General features: G+C 44.9%; 1 protein-coding gene across 1 annotated transcript in view; it reads right to left on the bottom strand.

Moving 5' to 3' along the window:
* LOC106575142 (uncharacterized) overlaps positions 1–20,295 on the bottom strand; it is a 73,941-nt gene that overhangs the window by 13,048 nt on the left and 40,598 nt on the right. Inside the window, exons 3-12 of the mRNA XM_045700369.2 lie at positions 18,017–18,139; positions 17,128–17,233; positions 16,244–16,863; positions 10,873–11,040; positions 10,447–10,521; positions 6,001–6,078; positions 3,047–3,206; positions 804–925; positions 321–386; positions 74–217 (exon numbers count right to left, since the gene is read on the bottom strand). Of these exons, the coding sequence (XP_045556325.2) occupies positions 74–217; positions 321–386; positions 804–925; positions 3,047–3,206; positions 6,001–6,078; positions 10,447–10,521; positions 10,873–11,040; positions 16,244–16,863; positions 17,128–17,233; positions 18,017–18,139 (1,662 nt within the window). The remainder of the gene's footprint in view (positions 1–73; positions 218–320; positions 387–803; positions 926–3,046; positions 3,207–6,000; positions 6,079–10,446; positions 10,522–10,872; positions 11,041–16,243; positions 16,864–17,127; positions 17,234–18,016; positions 18,140–20,295) is intronic.

The following is a 20,295-nucleotide window of genomic DNA, read 5'->3' as shown; positions in this document are numbered from 1 at the left end:
CAATCAATCAAATGTATTTTATAAAGCCCTTTTTACATCAGCAGTCGATTGGCGTATTCAGTGGGTGGCTAACCTTAGCTTTGCCTTTCGGCACGTAGTAGATTCCTGATGCTCGCAGCAGGAAGTATCGCTTCTTCCACGACTTCTTCCCATCATCCTTCAGCCAGAGGATTCCCTCTATTTCTGGTACTGACACTGAGCTGCCACAGAAACACTCCTGCTCAAACACATCATCGTGATTAGTGTAATCTAAAGAGCGCGAGAGAGAGATGTGTGTGGTAGTGTGGGAGAGAACGTGTGTATGCGTCTGTCTGTCTCACCTCCAGTAGGGCCTCTTTACTCCTATCGGCCATTTCAGAGGTCTCCTTCCTCCCCAACAAGTAGTTCTGGAAATAAGCGGGGAAAATGGAGAGAAGGAGAAAGAGAAACAGAGGAGGAGAGGAAAGCAAAGGAGAAATAGACACAAGTTGAGAACAGCAGATTACACACTCCTCCAGGTGAGCTGGCTCACCTAGCCTTCTCACCTAGCCTTCTCACCTAGCCTTCTCACCTAGCCTTCTCACCTAGCCTTCTCACCTAGCCTTCTCACCTAGCCTTCTCACCTAGCCTTCTCACCTAGCCTTCTCATGTCCAATGCATTATTCAGTCACGTATTGCCAGAGCCATGACCTACTTCTTAAACACACGCACTCTCAAGGGCTCTTAGCATGCATAAGAAATGTGTGTGTGTACTCTACACTAAAGCTGTGTGAGTAGTGTACACACAACACACTGGAAGGGTTTTCTTAGTTCCAAGGTCTTACCTGGGGGTTCTTGAAGAGGGCATATTTCTCAATGCGCTCGATGAACATCACTTTGTTATGGCTGTCTCTGGTCCAATTCACTAGGTTCTCCACCAAGTTCTCATGGTCCTCAAAGATCCGCTCTGAGGACAGAGAGTGTGTGTGTGTGTGTGTGAAACATGCTTCAATCCAGACTTAGCATAACCATGCTGCCTGTACCTACCACGAGTGCTTCCTCTAGCAGCCTAAATAGCCATGCTGCCTGCACCTACCACGAGTGCTTCCTCTAGCAGCCTAAATAACCATGCTGCCTGTACCTACCACGAGTGCTTCCTCTAGCAGCCTAAATAACCATGCTGCCTGTACCTACCACGAGTGCTTCCTCTAGCCTAAATAACCATGCTGCCTGTACCTACCACGAGTGCTTCCTCTAGCAGCCTAAATAACCATGCTGCCTGTACCTACCACGAGTGCTTCCTCTAGCAGCCTAAATAACCATGCTGCCTGTACCTACCACGAGTGCTTCCTCTAGCAGCCTAAATAACCATGCTGCCTGTACCTACCACGAGTGCTTCCTCTAGCAGCCTAAATAACCATGCTGCCTGCACCTACCACGAGTGCCTCTTCTAACATTAGAAAGGCTGGGCGCCCGTCCCTGACTCACTCCATCACAGACAGATGAACAGTTGCACATTCACAGACAGTCTTGAAAACACAAACGGGTACAATAATAGCTACTACCTAGACAACACTACAAGTTGACACTGTCCGAGTGTCCACATTGTCTCAGTGTCTCAGTACGCCTTACTCTCTCCAAATATCTCCCCCCAAGTTTCTCCCAGTATATCCACCAGTATCATTCTCAATATTTCACCCACCCCCAGTATCTCCCCAGTATAACCCTGTATCTCCCCTGTATCTCCCCAATATCTCACTCTCCCCCAGTATATTCCCAGCATCATCCTCAATATCTCACTCTCCCCCAGTATATTCCTAGTACCATCCTCAATATCTCACTCCCCCAGTATATTCCCAGCATCATCCTCAATATCTCACTCTCTCCCAGTATATTCCCAGTATCATCCTCAATCTCCCCCGGTATATTCCCAGTAGCATCCTCAATATCTCACTCTCCCAGAATAATCCTTAATATCTCACTCTCCCCCAGTATATTCCCAGTATCATCCTCAATATCTCACTCCCCCAGTATATTCCTCAATATCTCACTCAGTATATTCCTAGTATCATCCTCAATATCACTCTCCCCCAGTATATTCCCAGTATCACCCTCAATATCTCACTCTCCCCCAGTATATTCCTCAATATCTCACTCTCCCCCAGTATATTCCCAGTATCAGCCTCAATATCTCACTCTCCCCCAGTATATTCCTCAATATCTCACTCAGTATATTCCTAGTATCATCCTCAATATCTCACTCTCTCCCAGTATATTCCCAGTATCATCCTCAATATCTCACTCTCCCCCAGTATATTCCCAGTATCATCCTCAATATCTCACTCTCCCCCAGTATATTCCCAGTATCATCCTCAATATCTCACTCTCCCCCAGTATATTCCCAGTATCATCCTCAATATCTCACTCTCCCCCAGTATATTCCCAGTATCATCCTCAATATCTCACTCTCCCGCCCAGTATCATCCTCCCACCCCCCCGTATCCCAGTCCCTCAATATCTCACTCTCCCCCAGTATATTCCCAGTATCAGCCTCAATATCTCACTCTCCCCCAGTATCATTCCTCAATATCTCACTCTCCCCCAGTATCATCCTCAATATCTCACTCTCCCCCAGTATATTCCCAGTATCACCCTCAATATCTCACTCTCCCCCAGTATATTCCCAGTATCATCCTCATTATCATCCTTAATATCTCACTCTCCCCCAGTATATTCCCAGTATCACCCTCAATATCTCACTCTCCCCCAGTATATCCCCAGTATCATCCTCAATATCTCTCTCCCCCAGTATCATCCTCAATATCTCACTCTCCCCCAGTATATTCCTCAATATCTCACTCTCCCCCAGTATCATTCCTCAGTATCATCCTTAATATCTCACTCTCCCCCAGTATATTCCCAGTATCATCCTCAATATCTCACTCTCCCCCAGTATCATCCTCAATATCTCACTCTCCCCCAGTATCATCCTCAATATCTCACTCTCCCCCAGTATATTCCCAGTATCACCCTCAATATCTCACTCTTCCCCAGTATATTCCCAGCATCGTTGCCAGTATATACATACCCATTTGCAGCTCATTGATGTTCTCCACCAGTGACCAGTCGGGGCTGTAGCCACAGTGGGACTTGTCCAGCAGGCTGTCCAGCACCTGTCTGACAGTCTGTCTCTCATCCACCATCATGGTCTTGGAGCTCTCGTCCGACATGTGCACCCGGATCACCAGCTGGAGGAGGACAACGAAGAGGGACGAGGAGGAAGAAGAGGTGCAGAACGGTCAGGCTCTTTGTATAGAACAGTTCTCTCACTAGCCTGAGTGCCAGTCTGTTTGTGCCATCATGCCAAATCTTTGTCATAATGAACGTTTGGCTTGAGAATGACGGCAATGGAGTTAGCAAGAGCTTAACCTCGTCCGCCGGCTGGCTCCCTCGGGTGAACTGTCAGGTTTTTACAGCGCCTCAAAACGGGACTTGACTGGAAGTCTATGGCAGGAGCGGACTAAACAACTGCTGGTTTTAATTGGCTGATCTATTCGTCCATCACCATCTAGCATAACCCTTAAAACCTCCCCCCTACATTGTGGACTTCAAAGCGCACGGAGCAGAAGTGATATAAACAAGGACGTGAGTTTGGAAAATCTGAAAGTACATATCTTAGAAATAGTTCACACAAAAACTTTATATGCACCAACTCGGAATCAAATTGGGCTTCCCCAAATTAATATGGTCAATGTGATATGTTTATTTTAATTGGCCATTTGCCATGTATCAAAGTTCCATCTAATACAGCTGTAGCAGGCTCGCTCCCTGTCCTGCCTGGATTTTAAACCACACCCCTTTCAAGCCCCACTGTGTTGCACAATGTTACCAGGCTCTATGCACCAGATACTGGAGCCCGGGGACGAGGTCAGCAAGAGCATAAACAGATCTGGGACCAGGCTACTTCATAACATAATTGTTGATATGAAATCAATTTCAGAGGGATGTTTCAGTGCCCCAAGGACAACCATTGAGGATGTGATTGAACCTGTGATATGCATCTTATGCCACAGTATGGTGTCACAACATGCTGGTTAAATACAGGCTGCATCTGAAATGGCACCCTATTCCCTATATAGTGCACTACTTTTGACCAGCGCCTTTCAGAAGTAGTGCAACTACTGTATATAGAGAATAGGGTGCCATTTTGGACGCACCCACAGTGTATTTACCAAGTGGATCTAAAAAGGTCATGGCTCCAAAGATTGAAACGGTCTTCAATTGAACTTAGTCCTGTCTCCATGCTGCCATCTAGAAAACATATCTAATGTACACAATGTTCAACAAATTCAGGCCCCTGTTCTGCTGCAGTCCTTGTCTCCAGCGCTGGTTTGGTCCATTGAATGTGACTTAATACCACTGCGACAAAATCCCCCTTGTGTCACAACCGGGCTCCCCTAGCCCCAGCAGTGTGAGGGTAAGCGGTTAGAGTGGTGGGCCAGTAACCAAAAGGTTGCTGGTTCAAATACCAGAGCCAACAATGTGCCTTTGAGCAAGGCACTAATCCTAATTTGCTCCAGGGGCGCCGTAATTCTATGGCTGACGCTGTAAAACAACACATTTGACTGCACCTATCCGGTGTACGGGACAATAAAACATTTGTTGTTGTGTGTGTACGTGCTTGTGAGCGTGTGTGACATGGTAGGGAGAAAAACACAGCCAGCACCCATGGAAGTGCTCAGTAATCCCCTCCCACAGGGACTACAACATCAACTCACTAAGTTAGTAGAGGCCATCAAATAGATCTCGAAACCAAACTGTAACCAGGAAGCGGCTGTGTCCTAGACATGGGCATCCATTGAGTTTGACCTACATCCACAGTCATGGGTTAAGTCCCAAACGGCACCCTATTCCCTATACAGTGTACTACTTTTGATCAAAAGCAGTGCACTATATAGTCAATAGGGTTCCATTAGGGCCGCATCCATAGACCCCCCCCCAAATAAATCCTCCCATTCTAAATCATAGGAGTCCAAATCCTGCCCTCCTAAAAACAAATCTAAAATCCTAGCCTCTAGCAAAGTGGAGGTGGAATCGGTTGCAATGCAACGGTCAATCTTTGCTGCATTTTATATCGCAACACGGTAATATAAAGCAAATTCAACAACACACACAGTTTCAAAGCAACATTCACAAAATGTTGTGAAGAGAGAGCGAGAGGACGATAAAGGGGAGAAAAGGATGAAAGAGCGGCCATCAGCGTTTTTCTACAGTGACGTTATACGCCAACATACTTGAAGAGGGCACAATCTTTGCATGCTAATATCTTGTGTATTTTTCTCCTGAAATGGATCAATTTAATCTAGAAGCTGGCTTAAATCAGTCAGTGTGGACCGAAATGGATCAATTCAATCTAGCAGCTGGCTCAGTCAGTCAGTGTGGACTGAAATGGATCAATTTGATCTAGCAGCTGGCTCAGTCAGTCAGTGTGGACTGAAATGGTGGGTCTACTCTCTCCATAATGTACTGGGAGAATAAGAGCACATCACTCTGTTCAATGGAGCCGTTTCATTCAGAGCAGTTGCACTTCATTCAAGCTCACCCACACTGGTGAAATGGCCCGATGGCCTGGAACTGGTGCCTGGTGTGGCTCACAGAACCAATTCACTGACTGGAACACAGTGCAAAAGGACTCCAGTTGTTCACGAAAACAAGACTTGTTTATATCAACCCAAAGAATAAGCAGTCTGTGAGCGTGTGTGCAAAATGTCTGATTGTCTCTCGTTCTCCCTCTCAGACACAGGCATGCACGCCCCACACACACAAACAGGCACATGCACTCAAACACTGCAATGACCTATTTTCTTAGCGTTTCACTGCAAGTCTTTGAATGAAGTTAGTTCACACAGTGAATCTGAAGCAGATATGGAGAGGACCTTATGGAACTATGCATCACAATGGGAACGGACAGCACATACTGTGGAAAAACAAGTGTAGAAAAACGCTGTATACGGTTGTACATGGGTTAGGTCAGAACCTTACCTTTTTGACTTGCGCCTCCTTGATTTTCTCCAGGGCCACTCGGATCTTCTCGGCCTTCACTTTGGCCCCCTGCTCCTCCTAGACACAGAGCAACAGTTAACACACACACACACACACACACACACACACACACACACACACACACACACACACACACACACACACACACACACACACACACACACACACACACACACACACACACACACACACACACACACACACACACACACACACACACACACACTGGCCAAACGCATACACGCACAAAAACCAACAGGAGCCTTTAATACTGAGCCAACCTCCTCCTCAATCACCTTCTCCTACTCTTTCCATACCTCCTCTTGTCATAGGGCAGACAGCTGATGCCCTCTGAACTCCATTTGCCAGAGTGAGACCAAAACCTCTCACACCTTTCAGTCAGTACCACTCAGTCATTGACAGAGATGCATAAGCGTATACATACTGTGCATTCCATCAATGGCCCTGGAATGGTTTACCTGGCCCCTCCAGCAAGACGCCATCACCTCCATCTCTGGTATAGCCACCACAACACACAGATCAGCCCAACACGTCCGACTCCAACAGTAGATAGCCCTAAATCACCAGTGCTCCATCGGTAAAAATGAAAAGAAAAGCGCTCAAAGATGGCCGCTCTTTCATCCTTCTCTCCCCATTATCGCCCTCTCGCTCTCTCTCTCTCTACTAGAGCAGAAGCCGAGATGCGGAAATCCCTTTGGTCTCGCTACACGGCGGCTGGGACACAATAGTGGAGGATCCCCCAAATGGCAAGACTCTGCAGAAGATATGAAATCCGGTCCTAAAAGTATCAGTGTCCTCCACTACAAAACAAAAAACCAAAGATGCTTACATAGTACATAGAGAAAGCCTAGACACTACACACACACACAAACAAAAGGGGGGTTTTCCCGATGTTGGAATGTCCCCATTCCAAAATCCCGATCTTCTCCTTCCAAGACCCTATAGAGTCCAGATGAATGGCAGAAAGCAATGTAGAGAGCGAGATCTTCGTCTCAGTCCTTCAGGAGTAACGGAGACCAATCCAAAGAGACTTCAACCTGCTTCCACTCACTTCCCCTCTGACACACTACAGCCAGGAAAGCACGCCCGGAGTGGAGTGTGAGAGATGGCACAGGCTCCTTGACACACGCACCCACCGGCATACACGCACAAGATGAGCACTACTAACCCCTCTAACTCAGAGACGAGACGTCCCTCCCCCTTCCATCCTCGCTCTCTCCAACAGCTGCGGAGTCCTGGGAGCGTGCCCAATCGCCGAGCCATAATCCCCACGCAAACAGGAGAACCCCTTCACCGGCTGGCGACAGAGAGGACCCCTCTGTCCCGTCATCCAATCACAATGTGTAGCCGCTCACCTCTCACCAACCAGGGGGACCCGTTCACCAGACCCTCTTCCCCCTTATCCAATCAGTGCAGGGGTAGCTGTGACCAGCTTTAATTTGCGCCCCCCGACAACAGTAAACAGGGAGTGGTATTAGGGTAGTGAATATTTGGAGGAGGGGGGGTTGGGGTATTAAGATCCAAGCCTCTTATCTGGGAACCCTCTCCATGACTCAGACCACCTTTCTGCATGAGTGGCGGTGTAATGCAAGAAAGGCACTGTTTAGCCAACCCACAGTGACAGGCTTTCCGTGTGGAGTGTGTATGTATCTGTGTGTGTAAGGGTTCAAAATGACCAATGGAGGATTAAAATATGGAGTCAATCCCAGTCACACTTAATTTTGCTTTGGGACTGCGAAACCCCTTCTCCATGTCCCCCTCCACAGCACTTTGCTTCCTGCATGCTCCTCAGTAAATACCGGAAAATAGATCTCTCTCCTTCTCTACTGCAGGCACTTTCCTACTGCATTTTCACAGGATTCCATGAAGGCTGAATTTAAAAAAGGAATTTCTGCTGTGCCTATAAAAAGCCGGTCTCGCTCTTTCCCTTTGAAGTTTTACCCTCTCTCCCTGTCTGTTGTTCCCCTCCCTCCCTCCCTCCCTCCCTCCCTCCCTCTCTCGCTCTCCCTCTTCCCATCTACAACTCTCGGTACTTCGTAGTTCTATTCTGACTCATGAAGCAGGGGAGAAGGGATAGTGTGGTGAAACATCTCTGTGTGTGTGTGTGTGTGTGTAAAAGTGCAGTGTAACACTAACATACAAACCCTCCCATTGCCACAAACACCTCAGGCACTCTCTCGCTCTCCCGCTAAACCCATTTGGATGGCATTCTGAACACAGACATAGACGGTTGGCTTAAAAACAGCTCATAAACAAATAGCCTTGTGCTACATTGGACTAGTACAACTCCATAATTAGTCAATTAAATCATACGGACCCAAAATTCGGGGGCAGACGGATTTTGCGTTTGTATGTGTGTTTAAGAATTTGAGATACTATGTCAGAAGACATACAGATGCGCGCCTCCTTCTACCCACAATCCTCCAGTGTTGGCATCCATAATATTCGAATGAGCAGCGATACAGGAAGCTCCCCCTGAGAATGACTGCATAATTCCGTTCCCATACACATTATAATTTATGCCTTCCGCATAAATTAAAAAGTGCTTGACAAATTTGTTTTGGGTCTTTTGTGTAGAGCTAATTGTTTATTAACAGCTTTATTAATACGTCAGATGGCCTTGGCTAGCGTTTGCGCTAAATCAAAGAACGCCGAAAACAAACGCTCTTGGGTCTGTGCATCTAAAACAATGTTGAAGCATCACAATAGAGATCGATTTCGGTCAAACTGTGGTAATTTACAGCATCGACAGAAATACAGTACATCTCCATACTTCACCCTAGAATACAGTATCTATCGCTAACTGCTCTCCGTGTATCCCAGGACTAGCACTTGGCTCTGCTGCTTTCGTTTTGAAGGCAAAAATCAATCATGATAGAAAGTGCCCAACTTTCACAATCCACCAAATTCAACATCTGACACACAACCATCAAACAAATGCCAAGAATGTACTTTACTCTGCAAAGCTGTGGGAGGGAGGGGAGAAAGGGTTCTAGACTAAAGATGATGGATAAATAAAACACAGAGACAGAGAGAAAAAGAGAACGAAGGAATAGTGGAGCACAGAGAGGGGGAGAGAGAGCGACCCTTTTTTCTAACCCTAAAGAGGATTAGGCGATTCAAATAAAACAGGCCAGCATTTTTTTGGGGACAAATATCTTAAACAACATACTCCATCTACACTGCTCTTTATTTTCTTCATGGAAATTTCCCTCAGTGTCACTTCACTGCACCAGACCAGTCAGTAACCTATAAATGACTCGGCTTGTTATTTCTCTTTAGCTTTGGAGAGGAGGGTCAGGTCAAATCCATTGACGTTTTCAGCTAAGTAGCCTTTTATCAACCATGAGGAGGAAAACATGTTTAAGTCTTGGCTCCTGTTAGTTTCAGAACCATGCTTACCATACCAGACAGGGTTGGGGTCAATTCCACTAACATTATCGCAATTCTGTAAGAAACAATGAAGAACATCGGAATCTCTGTTAACTTCCTGTTATGATCTAATTGAAATGGAATCGACACCAACCTTGACACCAGTGTTTCTCAACCTTTTTTTGGACCAGGCGGCTGCAAGCTACTGGTTGACCACTTCCATTAAAACAAGCACTGGAAAGTTGTCAGAATCAGTGTCAGACAACTAACCGCCTGAGGGACTGGTAAGCAACAACCCAAGGACCAGACCCGGCCCGTGGACGGCAGGTTGAGGAACACTGGTTTATACCATAGCATTAGTGGCTCACACACCAAAGACTTCATAATAGAAAAGGGAGCGTTCAGAGTTACACACACATCCAGCTCCATTTCTCTAAGCTCAGGCATGCAGTCATGCTCCAGAGCTAGTGCAACTGAACGCAGCCCATATGTAAGGGTTTATTATAAACAACACTCCAGATTTGGGTCAAACACATGTCAAGTACTTTCAAATTCTACTCAAGAAAAGCTGCGCTTGATTTAGCACTTTTGGGATTATGTCGGTTCTATTGCCCCAGGCAAATCAAGTCAAGAACATTTGAAAGTATTTTACATAAGCGTATATGACCCAGGTCTGTCGGCAAGACTGTCATGACAGTGAAGTTAGATGGAGTGCAAAACTGTACTGAGCCGCAGCACCAGTTACCTACCCTGCATTTCTTTCCCCCTACTAGACAAAAGGAGTGCAGGGAACCAAAATGGACACATCAGCACAGGGAGGAAAAAGAAAAAACATGGATAACGGCGAGATATAAGCAGGGTCTGCATGCAGGAGAAAGGGCGAGAGAAGAAAGCTACGGAAGGATGAGATAGAAGTAAAACAAGCCAATCAGGTCAATCGAGCACAGTGGGTGGGTGTTGGCACCGTGGGAGGAGCTTAGGGAGATGGTAAAGAGGTGTAGTTCAAGCACAAGCAAGCGAATGAGCCGTCACCTTGGTCAGCAGGTGAGAAGGCTTTCCTGCAATGCTTTTCAGAATGAGGGACGTTTCTCTGTCCAGATAGGAGTGCTTGGTGGCGCAGAGGTGAGGAGAGAAACAGATAAGACAGTCAGTGCAATGATTCTCAATGGCTCATTAAAAAATGCTTTTGAAGGGTGGGGGGAGAGAGGTTTAAAAAGTGTGGAAGCAAGAGAGGTCCAATTGTTGGAGCATTGATTGTGGTGGTCATACTAGATAGCTGTGGATGGGGGAAGAGAGAGGATTTATCAAAGGCACACTTTCTAAAGATGATACTGCTGTGATTGCTGAAGGTGATCGCTAACACTCACCTGTACACAATCACACACATACATGTCTTGCTTTTTCTCCAACACATGCACACACACACGCACCGACACATGCGCCCACACACACACTTACAGTGTCCAGATCCACTTCACCCTCCCGTGAGGTGAAGTCAAGCTGCCGTCTGGCCGGCTTACCATTGGCCCGTCGCAGTAGTGAGGCATGCTGGGAAACGGGGAGGTGCATTATGGGTGCAGAGAGGATGCAAACACACACAGTTAACATGCATGGGGACAGGGAGGTTTACTTTCCACTTCTTCAGTCTCCCCATCGCATACTGATTCTATATGTGGTCATGTGTGGCGCTAGCAATGCCAGGCTGTGGGTTCAATTAGTGATAACTTACTACATACTGGATGTATGCACGCACTGTACTGTTAGTCACTTTGGATAAAAGCCTCTGCTAAGTGGCATGCACATATATACACACACACACACATATACATATACATATATATATATATATATATATATACACATACATACATACATATATATTTTCTCCTATCCATCTTGTAAACCTAAACTAAGTTCCCGTACCTAAGTCAAGCAGGTTGAGTTGACAGCCAAACAGGTACAGTAGATACATTGTAATCCATATCACACATGCAGACTTCAGGGATTACAATGCATTCCCTCACTGTAATGTAAATACCACACTTCCCAATGGGTACATTGTGTGTTATACGGATAGCAAACAAATGTAATACAATGAGTTGTAGGGTGCACATTTGGCATGCAGCTGGACTTGAAAACAACATGCAGTGTAAGTGCACCATGCAGGGAACTCGAGTGTGGTTTCCAGAGGGCGCGCGTACACACACACACACACACACACACACACACACACACACCCATCATCATACCATTCATCACCATCATACCATTCATCACCATCATACCATTCACCACCATCATACCATTCACCACCATCATACCATTCATCACCATCATACCATTCATCCCCATACCATTCATCCCCATACCATTCATCACCATCATACCATTCATCATCATACATCATCATACCATTCATCACCATATCATACATCACCATACCATTCATCACCATCATACCATTCATCACCATCATACCATTCATCACCATCATACCATTCATCACCATCATACCATTCATCATCATACATCATCATACCATTCATCATCATACCATTCATCACCATATCATACATCATCATACCATTCACCACCATCATACCATTCATCATCATATCTTACATCACCATACCATTCATCACCATCATACCATTCATCACCATCATACCATTCATCACCATCATACCATTCATCACCATCATACCATTCATCATCATACATCATATCATACATCATACCATTCATCATCATACCATTCATCACCATACCATTCATCACCATACCATTCATCACCATACCATTCATCACCATACCATTCATCATCATACCATTCATCATCATACCATTCATCATCATACCATTCATCATCATACCATTCACCACCATCATACCATCCACCATCATACATCATCATACCATTCATCACCATCATACCATTCATCACCATACATCATCATACAATTCATCATACCATTCATCACCATACATCACCATATCATACATCATCATACATCACCATGCCATTCATCACCATTCAATTCATCACCATACCATTTACCACCATACCATTTATCATACCATTCATCACCATACCATTCATCCCCATACCATTCACCACCATACCATTTATCATACCATTCATCCCCATACCATTCACCACCATACCATTCACCACCATACCATTCACCACCATACATCCCCATACCATTCAGCATATCATTCACCACCATACCATTCATCACCAAACATCATCATCATACCATTCATCATATCATTCACCACCATACCATTCATCACCATACATCATCATACCATTCATCTAATCATTCACCACCATACCATTCATCACCACCATACCATTCATCACCATACATCATATCATTCGGGCCGCCTGGCTCGTTGCGAACTAATTTGCCTGAATTTTACGTAATTATGACATAACATTGAAGGTTGTGCAATGTAACAGGAATATTAAGACTTAGGGATGCCACCCGTTAGATAAAATACGGAACGGTTCCATATTTCACTGAAAGAAAAAAAACTTTTGTTTTCAAGATGATAGTTCCCGGATTTGACCATATTAAGGCTCGTATTTCTGTGTGTTTATTATATTATAATTAAGTGTATGATTTGATAGAGCAGTCTAACTGAGCGGTGGTAGGCACCAGCAGGCTCGTAAGCATTCATTCAAACAGCACTTTCGTGCGTTTTGCCAGCAGCCCTTCGCTGTGCTTCAAGCATTGCGCTGTTTATGACTTCAAGCCGGGTGGGTATAATTTGTGGAACGTTCCAACAGGAATCTATAACAAAAACTTCGTAAATAACAAGGTTGCCAAAAAACAACGCATACAAAGTTGTATAGCGGCAGAATAAGATACCGGGTAGGGAGTGGTCTATTTCATTGCGTTTTTCACTCATCACACTTATTCCGAAAAATGTCTGTCCTCACTCTGGTTGCCTATGGACAAACATTAAGAATAAGCTACGTGGTGAGTTGATGCCTATTCGGCAGTTAGTTAGCTAGGTTTGTATGCGTTGCTACTTTGTATGCGTTGTTGGTTGGCAACCTTTTACTTTACGTTTTTTGGAACAGATTCCTGTTGGAACGTTCCACAAATTATACCCACCCCTTCAAGCCTATCAACGCCCAAGATGAGGCTGGTGTAACCGATGTGAAATGGCTAGCTAGTTAGCGGAGTGCACGCTATAGAAATAGTCCTATAATAACTACAACCTAAAAAACTTCTTACCTGGGAATATTGAAGACTCATGTTAAAAGGAACCACCAGCTTTCATATGTTCTCATGTTCTGAGCAAGGAACTTAAACGTTAGCTTTCTTACATGGCACATATTGCACTTTTACTTTCTTCTCCAACACTTTATTTTGCATTATTTAAACCAAATTGAACATGTTTCATTATTTATTTGAGGCTAAATTGATTTTATTGATGTATTATATTAAGTTAAAATAAGTGTTCATTCAGTATTGTTGTAATTGTCATTATTACAAATAAATAAAACAAATTTAAAAGAAGGGGGAAAAAACCCGGCCGATTAATCGGTATCGGCTTTTTTTTGGGTCCTCCAATAATCGGTATCGGCGTTGAAAAAAAAAATACAAAAACATAATCGGTCACCATTCATCACCATACCATTCATCACCATACCATTCACCACCATACCATTCACCACCATACCATTCATCCACCATACCATTCACCACCATACCATTCACCACCATACCATTCATCACCATACCATTCACCACCATACCATTCATCACCATACCATTCATCATATCATTCACCACCATACCATTCATCACCATACCATTCATCATCCATTCACCACCATACCATTCATCACCATACATCATCATATCATTCATCACCATACCATTCATCACCATACCATTCATCACCATACATCATCATATCATTCACCACCATACCATTCATCACCATACATTCATCACCATACCATCATCATCACCATACATCACCATACCATTCATCACCATACCATTCATCACCATACATCATCATACCATTCATCACCATACCATTCATCATACCATTCATCACCATACCATTCATCACCATACCATTCATCACCATACCATTCATCACCATACCATTCATCACCATACATCATCATACCATTCATCACCATACATCATCATACCATTCATCACATCATTCATCACCATACCATTCATCACCATACCATTCATCACCATACATCATCATACCATTCATCCACCATACCATTCATCACCATACATCATCCATACCATTCATCACCATACATCATCATACCATTCATCACCATACCATCATCATCACCATACATCATCATACCATTCATCACCATACCATTCATCACCATACCATTCATCATCATACCATTCATCACCATACCATTCATCACCATACATCATCATACCATTCATCACCATACCATTCATCACCATACATCATCATACCATTCATCACCATACCATCATCACCATACCATTCATCATACCATTCATCACCATACCATTCATCACCATACATCATCATATCATTCACTCACCATACCATTCATCACCATACCATTCATCACCATACCATTCATCACCATACCATTCATCACCATACCATTCATCACCATACATCATCATATCATTCACCACCATACCATTCATCACCATACATCATCATATCATTCACCACCATACCATTCATCACCATACCATTCATCACCATACATCATCATATTCGTCACCATACATCATCATATCATTCACCATACATTCATCATATCATTCATCACCATACATCACCATACATCACCATACATCATCATATTCATCACCATACACATTCACCACCATACCATTCATCTCCATACATCATCATACCATTCATCACCATACATCACCATACCATTCATCTCCATACATCATCATACACCACCATACATCATCATACATCATCATATCATTCATCACCATACATCATCATATCATTCATCACCATACATCATCATATCATTCATCACCATACATCATCATACCATTCATCATACCATTCATCACCATACATCATCATACCATTCATCACCATACATCATATCATTCATCACCATACATCATCATACCATTCATCACCATACATCATACCATTCATCATACCATTCATCATCATATCATTCATCACCATACATCATCATATTATTCATCACCATACATCATACCATTCATCATATCATTCACCACCATACCATTAATCTCCATACATCATCATACCATTCATCACCATACATCATCATATCATTCATCATCATATCATTCATCATCATACCATTCACCACCATACCATTCAACACCATACCATTCACCATACCATTCATTCATCATCATACCATTCATCATCATCATCATCATCATACCATTCATCATGTTCGAACAAACAAAGCACAGCAGCAGTTTATTTTCCCCCCTAAACAAACAGCCTTTCACTGTTATAACGCAAATAGTCAACCCACCCTGTTAGTCTGCATAAAGGAGGTCCCACAATGCCCTATTAACTGCATTCATTACCCTGCTCAAACTAAAAGCCTGTACATGAAAAAGGGCTTTTGATAGGCTGAGATAACTGGGCCTTGTTTGCAGGCTGACTCTCATACAGACGACAACAGAGGAAAGAAATGAACAACCTGTCAGTGGTAATGTTTCACTAAGAGATATTTCTATTCATGGTACATCTTAGTTACTTTTTAGGAAATAATTAGGAAAACAGGATTGTGAAGATTGGAGTGTAGGTATGAGTGTGTGTGACTTACCTCAGTACTGGCCGGGCCCTGTGGTGGCTGGGGGCCTTGGGACTCCCCTTCCTGCTCGGCCCCTCCTGCTGTCCTAGACAGCACCTTGTCGATATCCAGAGAGTCCATGCTGGACGCAGACGCAGAATTAACGCTGGACCTCGAGGAGTGGCCCCCCGCCTCGTGTTCACTAACTGCGCCAACTGAGCCCGTCCTCCGGTGCTGCGAGGACGAGGAACCCGCCGAGGGGCGCCGGAGGGTGGCAGAGGAGTAGGAGGAAGAAGTCTGGTGCGCTGCCTCGTCCATGCTGAGTGACGCCTGCTCTAACTGGGCCGTGATGTCGTCCAGCGAGAAGTTCGATGCAGACGGGCGCCCGTGGGAGTTGGAGCTGCCCCCTCGGACGGTGGAGGCTGGTGACGCCCGGGTACTACTGCTGGTGCTGCCCCCGCTGCTACCGCCTCCACCGCTGCCAGTCTGCTTGGCACTGGCGTTGCGAACCCCCGGGCCTCGTTGTTGACATTTAGCCTGGCGGGCGGTGCCGGTGTTGGGCTTACCGATGGTGCTGAGCTCCTGTTCTATGGAACACAGGTCAGCCATCAGGGCATCCAGGTCTACGGTCTCTGTCGTCTGGTTCAGAGCCTCTGTAAGGAGGGGGAAAAGGGGAGTGTGAATCCACCTTCTTTTGTATACACACATGCTAGTAGAGACATGCTAGTAGAGACATGCTAGTACACACACACACACACACACAAGCTAAAATATTGATTTCATGAAAGCGTGACAGTTGAAAAGGTAATTTTGCACAGCAGTAAAGCAAGGTTGTTGTGGGTCACACAGGCATGTCACAGACACCATGCTCTGCAGGAAGTAGGTAGGGCATATAGGTCTGAGTGTGTGTGTCTTACCATTGATGTTGTACATGGAGAAGCGGTAAGAAAAGTTAGCCATGTTGGTTTCCTGTCTGAGAGGGGCCTTCTGGACTGGCTTCTGTGGCTTCCCGTCATCCAGGCTCTGTAGAGGACAAATCACACTATCAAAATCAACATCTTAAAAATATTCTCTGATACTTTTGTATACTTTTTAGGCCACTAGTTCTAAATGTAGCGCACACTAGCCAAGTGGTCCAAAGATTGCGTACGTCACAAAATCATTGCTCTCTTGCTCTACTGTCTGTGTGTCTTGCTAGCTGTCACTCAAATGGCGAGGGGCTGAAGCTCATTGGCTGAAACTCAAATTGCTAGGGGACTGGCCCACGTGGGGGTAAATGTAGGGAAAATGGCACCACAGATTCCAGAAAACAGTAGTTTTCAAACTAAGGATTTAATGGCTAATTGAGGTAAGACAGTAATTCTGCTCATAGATTGTGCATGTATGAACTACACATGAAACAATCCAGCCCAAAGGAAGAGGTCTAAAAAATGCTTACTAGTTGCCAAAGTACCGCCGCATGTCTTTAATCCATAACAATACAAGACCAGACTTTAACAGGCTTGAAGGAAGTGTAAGAAAGCTAACATGACTTAGCGAAAGGGTGGGAGGGGTGGTAAATAGGATAATATGGTTGCCGGGATACGGTTACCAGGATACGATTGCTAGGGTACGGTTACTAGGTTACAGTTACTTGGACATGGATGCATGGATACTGTTACTATGATATTGTTGCTAGAATAGGATTACTTGGATATGGTTTGCTAGGATACCGTTGCCAAGACATGGTATCCATGACATGGCTGCCAGGATCTAGTTGCCAGGCTACCGTTGCCGGGATACGCCCATCCTCCCCTACTGCAATACCTGTGTGAGTTTGTCCAGCTCTCCCAACCAGGCTCCAAACATTTTGTCCAGGTCCTGGTCTTCCTTATCACTGTCCTCCTCCACTCCCCCGTGGTCCAGCTCATCGTCAGACATATCTGCCATCTGGAGACAGACACACACAATACTTCATTTGACTATAGAAATCACATTACAATCAAAACGATTCAAAATGTTTCAATTCACGAGCACGCATGCATACGTGCACACATTTACCAAGAGAGAATTCTATCGCACAGTGGCAGCGATGAATCCACACCTTCACCAGCTCAACCTTCTTATATATATGTTACCATGGCAACCGCCAAAAAGAGCTCTATAACGTGGAGGGATACGGCTGCGCAACGGCATGAGGCTATTCCCTGTTGTGTCTGCCAGAGATGCAGTATTCCACATGCTGGATGCCGTTGGAAGGCCTACTGAGTTGAGGCCTATTCCCACACGAGTGGCTGCCCATACTGCTTTGGCTGTTTTGTACAGTAGTGAGCACTGAAATAACCGCATTGCATGTTCCACATAGGCGCCACATCAATTCATAAAAATAACATTATGGCTTCAATAAACCCATCATGCCTATGGTCAGACATTGGTGATAAGAGTCGAAGTCGACTGTCAGCCACAGCCAATCACGAACTCTGTCCCAAATCACGCCCTATTCCCTTTATAGTGTACTTGGGCTTTGGTCAAAAGTAATGCACTATGAAGGGAATGGTGTGCCACTTGGGACGCAGCCATGGTATTCTGTATCACAGAGCCTCATCGTGGCGTCTAATGATAATGACAGAGCGCCCTCTTGTGGACAGATCAGAAAATAGGTGATGTTTGTGTAAATGTCCCACCTTTTACACTGCTGGGATAATGACTGTGTTTAAATCATGTGCAGTGTCATGACTCAAAGCCTCACTGGTAGAACTTGAGCCAGTGACACTACAAGCCTTTAAAGCCCCCTAGGGGTGAGCGTGTGTGTGCGCACGTACATGCGTCACGGAAGGCCCCACTCGAAGCCCCTTCCCTAACCACCACCCACATCTGTGGCTAAACCAATCTCGAAACCCACTCCAACCTCAGACAGACAGAAGCATATTTGACTAATAGCTGACCCCTTCACATCCTCTTCTGATACCATTAAAAGTATGACCAGTGACCCCTTCACATCCTGTTCCTATTGCATCACTTCCTGGTTGGATAGGGAGAGAGTTTAGTGGGGGAGTATTTGGAATGAAAACAGCATAGGATCTAGTCAGAGGAATGCCATCTTATCTTAATCTACTGACAGGCTACATGAGGACATGGGGAGGCAGGGCCATGCACAGTGGGACACAAGAAAAAAAAAAAAAACACTCCCTCACACATGGTCACATACACGCGCACGGACGCACACCCTCTACCACTAAACCGTAACCACGCCCCCCTCCGTCCTCTTTTTACACACGCAATTCTCTGAGAGCACCACTAGTGAGGGGTGAGACAGAAACAAGCACACACACACGGTGACACAGGATCAATGGCATGGCAGCAGTGTGTGGCAAAGTCACCTAAAGACACAAAAAGCCCAGTCTTATCCCCACAATATTACCCTGTGTTCCTACAGTACATGAACCCCTACAACAGCCAGACCTGGGTTCAAATAATATTTGAAATCTTTCAAATACTTTGAGCGTTTGCTCTAGCCTGCCAGGCGGGCAGGGTTGGCAGTTTGAGGCCTATTCTATGGGTTCCATTGCACCAGGAGAGCTCAATCAAGCACAGATAAAGTATTTGAAATGATTTTCCAATAGTATTTGAAGCCAGGTCTGATAGCAGCCCATTCAGATGGAACAGTTAGGAGCTCAGGCCTAAGGTCCTCTCATTGGTGTTCCAGGGGGTACAGCGTTTTCCCCCTAACCGTGCTGTGAGCCTCTTGATGGGGGACTGTACCAGACAACAGGGCCCTCCATAGGTACATAGTTGACCCCTGCTTTTGATATGGTGTGTATACTTGTTTTCCTACCTTATCAGGACCCCAATGTCCTAACAATTCACCCCAATGTTTTGACAGGGTAGGAAAACAAGAACTTCTTTTTTTTTGAAAAGGCAGGACTTTTTTCATGTCCTGAATTTGTTCAAATGCTATTTTAAGCTTAAGGGTTAGGTTTATGGGTTTGGGGTTAGTGTTGAAGAAAATATGATTTTTAATTGTCAAACATTTTTTACTCACCAAAAATTCCTGACATGTCACGAAAATAAAGCTGTGTGTGTGTGTGTGACCCGCAAACTGATCC

This window comes from Salmo salar, chromosome 17 (assembly GCF_965601325.2).
Source record: "Salmo salar chromosome 17, fSalSal1, whole genome shotgun sequence".
Classification (NCBI taxonomy): Eukaryota; Metazoa; Chordata; class Actinopteri; order Salmoniformes; family Salmonidae; genus Salmo; species Salmo salar.
Note: the sequence above shows the minus strand (reverse complement) of the source record. Positions and strands in the feature narration are given on the sequence as shown.